The 10878-nt window shown below is 35.5% G+C and overlaps 2 protein-coding genes across 3 annotated transcripts; one reads left to right on the top strand and one right to left on the bottom strand.

Moving 5' to 3' along the window:
* Positions 1 to 201: 201 nt before the first annotated feature.
* LOC147547842 (uncharacterized) lies at positions 202 to 1050 on the bottom strand. Its single transcript, XM_086667959.1, has one exon. It carries the CDS (start codon positions 1048 to 1050, stop codon positions 202 to 204), a length of 849 nt encoding a protein of 282 aa, XP_086524085.1.
* A 3782-nt stretch (positions 1051 to 4832) lies between these two features.
* LOC147547841 (NAP1-related protein 2-like) lies at positions 4833 to 10035 on the top strand. Of its 2 annotated transcripts, XM_086670561.1 has the most exons (10): positions 4833 to 5445; positions 6564 to 6686; positions 6809 to 6859; positions 7164 to 7235; positions 7361 to 7474; positions 7550 to 7611; positions 8933 to 8987; positions 9108 to 9164; positions 9276 to 9320; positions 9630 to 10035. In XM_086670561.1, exons 1-10 carry the CDS (start codon positions 5317 to 5319, stop codon positions 9675 to 9677), a joined length of 756 nt encoding a protein of 251 aa, XP_086526687.1. In that variant the 5' UTR covers positions 4833 to 5316; the 3' UTR covers positions 9678 to 10035. The 2 variants fall into 2 exon arrangements, with proteins under 2 accessions (XP_086526687.1, XP_086526686.1); XM_086670560.1 differs by having other exon boundaries at positions 5017 to 5445; positions 7361 to 7611.
* Positions 10036 to 10878: the final 843 nt, after the last annotated feature.

Genomic DNA, 10878 nt, shown 5'->3' with positions numbered 1-10878 from the left:
GGAAGTCGAACATAATAGTCGAGAGGGCCCTTGACGTAAGTAAATGAGGATAACGTTGAACAAATGTGTTTGGCCGCTCCCGAGTCGACTACCCAAGAATGAGTATTAAAAAACATATCGGTCAGGTAATGATGGGGTCGGTGGACTATTCTGGTGTAGCAGGGGTGCCTGTAGACTGGCGGTTTTGGTCTAATAGGGTAATCAAGTCTGGTACTGTTCCCTGGTCAGAGAAGTGGTTGCGGGCGCTCCCTGTTGGGTTGCTGTTGATGTGACAGAGGCAGCTATATGATGCTGTTGTGGGCGCCCTCGAGAACGAGCTATTGGGCCTGACCGACTTGTGTTTGCTGGTGGGTATCCATGCAATTGATAGCATTGAGCTCGAACGTGGCCATGTGTGTGACAATAGTCACAGTAGGGACGTTGTCGCTTTGAACGTTGTGGGTCACCACGATCAGAACGTGAACCTTGGCCGACGGCTAGAGTAGCCGCTTCAACACTATGAGAATTAGAGTTGACAATATTTTTTTGAACCTCCTCCTGCTTAACGAGCGAATGAATACGTAAAGTGGAGGGGAATAGGTCCATGAGAAGGATTTGACTGCGGATCGCAGAGAAACGATCGTGGAGTCCTTGAAGGAACTCAATTGGACGATCCTGATTTAACCTATCAATCATAGATTTACCATGAGTACAAATACACGGTTCAACTGTTGTAAGTGATTGAAGCTCGTCTTGGAGCGATTTCAACTGAGTCAAGTATGTAGAGACATCTAAGGCCTCTTGTTTCAAACATGAAATAGCTCTTTTGAGTTGGAAAACCTTAGGAGCGTTGGTTCGAAAAAAACGATCATGGAGATTTTTCCATGTCTCAGCAGCAGATTCATCATAAAGAATTGATGACTGGATATCCGGAGAAACTGAATTGAGTATCCAACTTGCAACAAGATCGTTGCACCGTTCCCATGAATGTAACTCAACGGGAGAAGTTGGCTTCACAATAGTCCCATCTACGAAACCAAGTTTGTCTTTGGCACGGAGGGCTTTGGTCATACCACGAGACCAGGAGTCGTAGTTATCTCCGGTAAGAGGTGGTTGAATTAAAACAGTCGTTGGAGAGTCCGAATGGTGGACATCGAATACTTGAGTAATTAGTAGCGGATTGAATGGTGGTATCAATGGTTGAAGACATTGTGTGTAAAAAAAAAATTCAAGTAGGCTCTGATACCATGTGAAGAGACTAATGGTCTCTTAATACTAAATGAACCAAAGTGAGAAGATGATGGAGTAAGAAGAAAACCAGAGAACAAAGAGATGAATAGATGATTGGAAGTTAATCTTTTGTATTTTCTCTGTATCTATTACAATTAGTATATGGTATTATATATAGGTATATGTAGATATGGTAGGATATACATGAAATGGAAACTTACATGAAATGGAAACTTATATGAAATGGTAACATATTATACATGAAAAATAACTAATATGGTAAGTCTAAGCCACCAAGGATTTGGCTTTATCCTTATCTGTTCATGGTCTCCTGTCCGAGTCTAGCCGAGTTGGATGGGTTGGTGGTCGTCTCTTGTGGTGTCCTTAATAGTTATCCCACTGATAAGTCTGATCGTCTATTTCTTTTTCTAGTTTAGATTCAACGGTTATAAATTTTAATGTTTGAGTAATTAAATACACGATTAAAAGGATATTCGAGTCATTTTATCACTTTCAGTTTTGATCTTTGTACTTCCATCTATTTAGGAAAATTGAAATTACCCAATATCATCCCACCTATCTCTCTTCTCCCTACTTTTTTTTTTCTGTTTATGACCAAACTATTTTCTCCAAACTTCTCCTAAAAAATCTTCTCCCAGGTGTTGTCGACGTCTTATTTTTCTTTTCTCATTCTGTTCATTTTTATCTTACTACTACAATTGTTAGTGTTTGTGATTGACTTCCAGTTCGTTTTCTCAGTTTCATATATGTTTTCTCAACTTCATTGTTAGTGTTTTATATTCATAATCTTCTTTTTTTCAGTGTAAACTAAAATTAAATATGATCTACCAACGTTAGTCAAGAGGGACCCACCGCGCTCATATGACGCGACTGTCCGGTAGAAACCTAGTTATTCAAATAGAGGAAGAAGTGAGAGATTACAAGTTAACCCAAAAGAGACAAGACATATAAGGAATTAGGTTTGGGCGAGTGGTTTCTAAAAAGAGAAAACGGGGAAATAAAAGAGCTCCAAATGTTATATATACTTACCATTTTTCTGTGCTACACTCCCGTTATTTGCACTTGCTCTGTGGACATGTTTTACCTTCATGTAGTACTCACTTTTTCATATATTTGTATATTTTGGTAAAAATGTTTTAGTTGGAAAGACAATTACGAACACTATTTGAATTAAATTGGAAAGATTTGTTTAAGTTTGGTTGTCGGTACTCATCTTACTAATGAAAAAGTAGGAGAAACATTTAAAAGGATAATTCTTGGTTTTCAGTCGGTAAGATGATAACTAGTGCTATTTGAGTCAAAACAAAAAGATACACCTAACTTTGATGTTTGAACGTTAGTACTCATCCTGCCGATGAAAATCATAGAGTAATGCGTAGTTCTCGATTTTTGTCGATAAAACAACTACAAACTCCACATGTAATTCATTTCTTTAGGGCAACATTTGAAGTTGTTGTCTATATCCGTCAATTTATGCAATATCTACGCTCGACACATGAATTCAGTGAATCTTGTACTATAATATTTGAAGGGTACCTTTGATCATGTGAATCTTTTGTCATCCTTTAGTATTTTCATGCTTTTGCGCTTTAGTGACTCTGATTGGGCTAATTGCTCTATTGTTTTTCGATCAACCACCAACTACTTCGCAATGCTTGATGTAAGTCTATTGTCTTAGAAATCCAAAAACAACCACTAATTTCCCGATTTTTCGTGGAGGCACAACTCTTGCTTTTATGGTTGCCAAACCCTAATTGCTGAAATACTTTTTCCAGGACTTTTGAATTCCTATTCGAAAAATATTTCAGGTTTATTGTGAAAATAAAGTCGCAATGCATATTGATGTTAATCTGGTTTTTCATGAACAAATGAATCACATCGAACTCGATTGTCACTTTGTTCGTGGGAATTTGAGGATGGTCTTATTCAAATATCTCACATTCGTTTCGCTGATTACGTAGCTGACATTTTCACCAAACCACTTAGTTCTGACAAGTTTCATTATAGCTTTCGAGTTCGAGGCTTAACCGAGATCTCTTCTCCACCACCAACTTGCAGAAGGCATTAACGTTATTAGGAGGGTTCTTATAGACATGGACACCACCACAACTGACGATCAGAAAGAAGTGAAAATAAAATAAAAAAGTCAAGATGGAATTAGGTTTTCTAAATCTAGTGTTTCTAATTATGTAAATTTTTGCATTTCTATTTGTGTAAAGTGTCACTCATGTATACTTATAAATATTCGTTGAATCAATGGGAACTTGATGACTGGATCACCTACACTTCTAGCTTTTACTACTATATATAGGCAGTCAGACCAATAATGCATTTTCAATCCCCATTATGTTCCTTAATTATTCTTGTTCACACTTTATAATTTGATGAAAAAGTGTCTACAACAGTCAGCTTCTAATTCTAAGTTAGGGTAGAAAATAGTTTCAAGTTTTGAAGTCCACTTTAGTTGTTTTAAAAAAGAAATTCTCAATTTAAAACTGTAAATTTCTAATATTTCGGGATTTTTTTATCGTATACAAAACGACTATTGTTGAATTAAAATAACAAATAACAAATTAGCAGTAACATAAACTTTTTAGGACACACATGTTAAGCTTAATTTTTTCTTACTGTTTCCCGTATCTCTAAACTAATATGAGAAGCCACAATTGAATAGAGAACGTGTTAGAAAACCCTTATTTAATATCGACATGAAATTTGTAAAGCTTATTTTTTTTTCTCATTGTCAAACTAATGAAAGAGTGTCTACAACAGTTACCTTCTAATTCAAATTAGGGTAGAATATAGTTTTAAGTTTTGAAGCCCACTTTAATTGTTTCGAAAAAGAAAATTTCGTCAACAACCTTTGGTTGGAGTGGTTACCAAGTTGGTTTCCACCTTATAGGTCAAGGGTTCGAGACACGGAGTCATACCCCTTAAAGTATGCTGATATTTACAAAAAAAACAAATTCAATTGAAAAGTGTAATTTCTAATATTTTCAGAGTTTTTCTTATCATATATAAATCGACTATAGTTTAACTGGGACAAATAAGCAGTAACATAAACTTTTTAGAAAACACATCTTAAGCTTAATTTTTTCTACTATTTCCAGTATCTCACTAAAATGAGAAGCAACAATTGAATATAGCACATGTTAGGAAAACCTGATTTAATATCGACATGAATATGATCTATTTCATCATTGTCTGTTTCCCCTGTATATCAGGGTTTTGCAATTCTTCTAAATGTCACACTTGTAAAGCTTACTTTTCTTTTTTTTCTTATCGTCAAATTAATGTTTAACTTACATTACTAATGTAATATTAATGTTAAAAAAACATATATTGGAAGACCCCTATTTAGTCTCCTTAGCTTATTTTCTGCCGTTACTGACAAAATAGTGTTGGTTGATATACGTAATATAATATTAATCGGATTAAAACACCTATGGAACAAATAAATATAACCACGCTTTTATCATAGATTGTTGGTATATTTTCTTAAGGTTAGAATTTGGATCAGTGTCATATTCTCACCACATACTTCTCGAAAGCGAGTTATTTTTTTTCTTTTTGTTGCAAAAGAATACGAGTGCTATTACGGTGTCTTACAAATGGAAAAGGGCAGGAAGAATTAATACCTATAAAATTATATTTATCTAACATGTGTCATAATAAGCATAATCTTTTTCATTATTAACAAAATATTGTTTAATTAACATACCTAATCTAGTACCAATTGGATTAGAGCACATGATAGAAAACCCCACACTATCATAGTTTCCTTCTATACTTTCCTAGGGTTAGGGTTTTGCTAAGTCTCATAGTTTTATCAAAATTCCTTCATCTCGAAGTATCTCATCTGAAATGAACGATCAAGATTTACTAATACTGTAGTGCCCTGAGTGTATCTAAATTCATAACGTTCAGAATCAAAGAGATTATTTAAAGAAAATCATAGTACTAAAAACACAATCAACTCCTCCGCCGGTTTTTGAAATCAGACTCTCTCTTCTCTCTCTCTCTAGTTGTTCCTTTCCGACAATTAGGGTTTTAAGGGCTAAGTTTTCTGAGCCCTGAACAGTGAAAATGGGTGCGGACAAAGGAAAGAAGTCTAAGGTTGTAGAGAGAGTTGAAGAAGAAGAGAACGATCACATTGATGGAGAGCTTGTTTTATCCATTGAGAAATTGCAGGAAGTTCAAGATGAGCTTGAAAAGGTGATAAATTTCTCTTCCTTTTAATATGGGTTTTCTTTTCTTTTCGTTTTTTTCATTTTGTTTGAGTTGAAATTTGTATTTTTTCTGAAAATTCATGACAATGGTGAATCATTGGAAATTGCCCGTATTTCAATTTCTTGGTTTGATTTCTTTAGGTTTTGGGGGGTTTAGATATCTCTCTGTTTGTGTGGGGAAATAGTGTTTTACTCTTTTTGTTCATCTGGGTTCTTCTCCCATTCATAGTATTAACAAGGGATTGATTCATTTCATTGGTATAATAGATATTTTTTTTTTTTGCTGAATTTCAATTTGAATTCTTGCTTGTTTATGTGTTTGATTTAGTTGGGTACTATTTGTTTTATCTAAAAGAATGATTAAGTTCACAAAAAAGTTGGATTTGAATCGATTGAGGAAGTGGGTTTGAAGGAAATGTACTCTTAGAAAATATTACCTCTAAAGTGTTATTAGAAAGATAATCAGCATCCGTTGTCTTTTCACCCGGATGTCTATCTTATCTCGATTGCTTTTAAATTCTTGAAAACTGGAAAATCTTTTGAAATGCTAGCGTCAAGTTTCAACGAGTTCACAGTTAGAGGTATAGGGAAAAGTCAAAGGTAAAAAATCTGGTTATTTATGGCTGATGATGAACCAACGTTATCTTAGTTTGAATTGTTTTCGCATTTTATTCCCCTGTTACGGGAGGTAGCAGTTTTCTTTTACTGGAAAACAACGTTTTCTTATGGTATTATGTTATCCGTTCTTCTTGTTAGAGAACTGCGAAGATAATTTCGCTTTATTTATTGGTTGCATTTAGTACAAGCAATCTTCGTTTTTTGGGGTCACTTTATAATTTCAATACGTCTTGCCTTTATAAGAACTATTAAGTTCAGAGAATTGATTTGGAGCTTTAGTATTCTTGTAATGAATTTTAGTTCATATAATGCCTCTCTAAGATTAGCATGATTCACTGAGCTGAAAAGGTTTTTAATGCTGTTGATATGTTTATTTATCACAATAGACGTAAATGAAGCTTTTGATTTGCACGTGATAAGGTTCGAAAGTGGAAACATTAACAGAGCACGATCGCTTACGTGTTTCCTTTTGTCGATGATTTATAGGTAAACGAAGAAGTCACCGACAAAGTATTGGAGATCGAGCAAAAATACAATGTGATTCGTAGGCCTGTATATGAAAAAAGGAGCGAGATAATCAAAACCATTCCTGATTTCTGGTTGACCGCTGTACGTAATCTATCCTCCTCTCTATTTCAGTATATGGGTTTCCAATCCTAAACTTGTATGATATCGTTGGTTTTTTTTCTACAAATGTTTTTCCATCTCACATGGTTAGTGTTTCTGTGCAGCTCTTGAGTCATCCGGCGCTGGGCGATCTCTTAAATGAGGAAGATCAAAAGGTTTACCCATTTATCCTTAAACCTAAACTGCAATATAATATTTGCAGGAGCCTTTAAGATATTTTTCTTAACAGAGCTAGAATTATCCAGTCTTATATCTGATGCAAAAAAATATTTTCTCTTTCATTAATTATTGGTTTTGAGATTTATCCAAATCCGACAAACGAAGACCGCTTTAACGAGTACAAAACCTTCATTTAATATCGAGATTGTCAGGGCAATCCTAATTATATGGTATATCTTGTGTTTTGGTAAATTAATAAGCAGTTTAAAATTCATATGTTCCTCTCATTATTTGATGCAGGTCTTCAAGTACCTAAGCTCATTGGATGTTGCAGATTTCAAAGATGTGAAATCTGGGTTTTCGATTACTTTCGTGAGTTTCTTCTTTTCATTTCCTATTTCGATTTCTAACAATAGAAGATTCTTTAGTTTTAATCCAGATGTCCATTTTGGACCATTGATTTGAAAATTGTTCGTAATTCTCATGAATGTTTGCAGAACTTCAACCAGAATCCGTATTTTGAAGACTCAAAGCTCACAAAGACATTCTCCTTCTCCGAAGAAGGAACGACTGACATCACTGGTAGCAAAATCAACTGGAAGGAAGGAATGGTAAGAGAAATTGTTTATAGTGCTGGCCCTGTTTCTCTTACCTTCTTTATTAACTTGCCATTTTTACATTTGAAGGACATAGCTAATGGAGGTAACCATGAGAAGAAAGGGAGCAAACGACCTTTTACGGAAGAAAGGTTTGCCTCTCTGATTTATTCATCGCAGCGATTATTTATAATTAGTAACTACAATGGTTCTCCTTATTTGCATAAATTTAATCTGTTAATTATGATTTAGCGATACGAGCTTCGATAAAAATGTTAGTCCATTCTTTGCGCGCCAGTAGATAAGTCTGTTATATGTAACGTTGTCGTAGTTAGATTCACAGTTTGGGAAGTTTTGAAGGCGCCCCCCTGTAAGTGTTAAAGGCACCCCTTCACCAACTCCTCACATATGCCTTGGGGAAGGCACCTTTAACACTAAAAGGGGCGCCTTTAACAAAATATAATCATACAAGCATATAATCCAACAAAATCACCATACAGTGTGCTATGTATATGATATATTCTCCAAAAGATTCAAAGAAAAATTAACCACGGAAGCGTACCTTGATCCAAAGCTTGTACGTGTTCGATTGGGTTGATCTCCCACTTGGTTCTTTACACTTTTGTTTATCTCTATCTCCTTTTGATGAAGGGATTCAATATTATATTAGAGAAATTAGAGTATTGAGCCTAAATGATGATCACAATCCTTATAAATAGTTGAAATATTTCCTCCGTTTCTAATTTGGCCCCTCACAAAATCAGACCTTATAGTCTTTACACATTTATTCCATGACATTTAGATACTTCAGGCCAGTAGTAATCCTAAAGTATGGTTAAGTCATATGGTGATCTAATACGGTTTACTATTGACCTGACGTACCAAAATGTTATTGAGTAAATGTGTAGAGACTATTGGGTTTATGAGTGGTCTGAGGAAATAGTTCAACAACTATTTATAGGGATCATGGTCCCCATTTGGACTTCTCCCCAATTTTTGGGTGAAGTGTGACATCCCTTCCTTAGAGGAGAAACTCCAAGGAGAAGAAGAACCAAATGAAGATTATATCAAGTCAATTACATAAGGCTATGGATCAAAAGGTATGCTTCCGTTTTCTTTGAATTGAATGGAATTTATGTCAATTTATATAATAAGGGAGGATGATATCTTTCTTAGAATATACCCTCCTCTTCGATGGCTAAAGATCACACCTCCCCAACTTATCTCTAGGGGTTGAGATTGCATCTCCAAAACTTATCTTCAAAGGTTGAGATTATACTTCCCAAATTTATCTTCAATGGCTAAGATTACACCTCCCAAACTTATCTCCAAAGGTTAAGATTATAAAACTATGTGCCCTCCGGGCAAGGGTTATACCCTCGTATGCTTATGTTTGTTATTTAATTTGATCTTAATCATCTTAGATTCATGATTAGATTATAATTGAACGGTTAAATTTTATAACATTGACAGCTTCTTCACGTGGTTTGGTGAGACTCAAGACCTTACAGGGATGATTCATGATGAGGTACGCATCTCTCTCTCTCTCTCTCTCTCTCTCTCAAGTAGGTCTACACCTGCGGACAAGCTATTCTCTTCCTCATTCTTAGACGATTTGTTGTTTGGCTTTTCACATCTATGACTGCAGGTCGCTGAGATCATCAAAGAGGATTTATGGCCTAATCCTCTCAAATATTTCAATAATGTAAGTTACTCTTTATAACCTAATCCTCATTCTTAGACTTGTATTGCACATCTTTTCCTGTTTCCTTTTTGGCCATCTCACTTGCCCCTAACATAAAATCCAATGGTGTAGGAGGGTGATGAGGAGGACTTCGATGCTGATGGAGATGACGAGGAGGTAAGCAAATGAATTTCTAGAAACTCTTTCAGACAATAATGTGTATAAGGACATAAATCGTTGCATATAGTTCTACAAGTATCATACCGCCGCACATTATTTGGGTACAGTAAGGGGAAAAATGAATATTTATAATTTGGTACACTTGAGCCATATCTTTATTAGATCTCACCATATATCTTGAGTTTCAAACCTTCTCGAACTGTGTAAGATCGTTACTGCCTCCGTTAGTGAAGTACGTTCCGAGGAATTTGTTTCACTAGACATGGTAAATGTAATCACCATTTTCCTTTTGGTTCTCCTTTCCAGGGTAAGGACGATGAAGATGACGATGAAGATGATGATGAGGAAGAATGATCAAGCTTGCCTCTTTCCGATTTTTTGCTTATAATTCATGTGAAGGGGAATTTACAATCATTTACCAAATGATCAGGTAACAACAGGGATATGGAAGTAGTAGTCTTCTTCTATCTTTGTAGCTAACCTTATTGGTACCCATATAGTTTCTTCTTTTTGAACTTCTCTTTGGTTTTCCTTGTTAGTTTCTGCCCTTATGGCGGGTTTTGTCGGTATGCCGCCCAATGTCTGTGATGGCTTATTTTTCTCCTTTAGGTTTAGGGTACTTTCAGGGAAAGGATCAAAGAGTCAACTTTCTTTTATAATTGATCAAAAGTTACATTTTTAGACAATCTTGAATGCAAAACTGCTTTATATTTGTGATATTGTTCTTTTCTTCTGCAAAATGCGTTTGTTTTTATTATCTTGTGTCCAATTCGTTGTATTCGAAGTAGTATTTTATGCAAATAGAAAGTACAAGCTTAGGTATGGGGTGTGAATAAATCCTTGCATCTAGAAATGATGGAAACCCATCTAAGATAAGGGAGCGTCTAAAGGCACCCGACTCGCAGGTACCAAATGACACCAATATCGTGAAATTTGATTGTTCTCTTTTTTGTTTGTTGATCTTCTTGTTTTTCTTGTGTTCTTTCTTCTTCTTCTTCTTCTTCTTCTTATTCTCCTTGTATCATCATCATGGCGTCAAGGAACCACTATGAAATCTTAAAACATCAAACCACCATGAAATCTTTAAGCGTGAAGTATGACAAAATCAAATTTCACCATCATGTTCTTCTCATTTGTATCATCACCATCTTTTCTATCGAAAAGATCTGAAATAGAAAGTCTCAAAAAAGTAATTTCAACATATCAAACCCTAAAACACAAATTATATCTAGACCTAACGTTGAACAATCGCAAGCAAGGTTAGAAGTTGTCTTGAAGCCAAGTTAGGGTTGAATATGATAGTAACCCCCAAACCAACAAGATAACAACTCGATCTGGCCAGTCTGAGGGGTTCAGACTGATTAGCATGAGCTCTTGCTTTGAAGGTTGGACTGGTGAGTCTAAGACCTTAATCAAGGGCTCGGACTGGTCCGAGTCCAAACCGTTGCTTTGGTTTTTGGACGACTCGACTCGTGTACTTTATACGTGGTCAAAAGATCTCCTCCACAGGTGCTGACAACAATTTTCGGCTGCTTTTAGCCAGTCTCTTAAGATA

The sequence above is a fragment of the Eschscholzia californica genome, unplaced genomic scaffold (assembly GCF_041429995.1).
Source record: "Eschscholzia californica isolate CP2 unplaced genomic scaffold, dmEscCali1.0.p SCAF_3, whole genome shotgun sequence".
NCBI classification, from domain to species: Eukaryota; Viridiplantae; Streptophyta; class Magnoliopsida; order Ranunculales; family Papaveraceae; genus Eschscholzia; species Eschscholzia californica.
The sequence above is the reverse complement of the archived record's forward strand: the minus strand, read 5'-3'. Positions and strand labels throughout refer to the sequence as shown.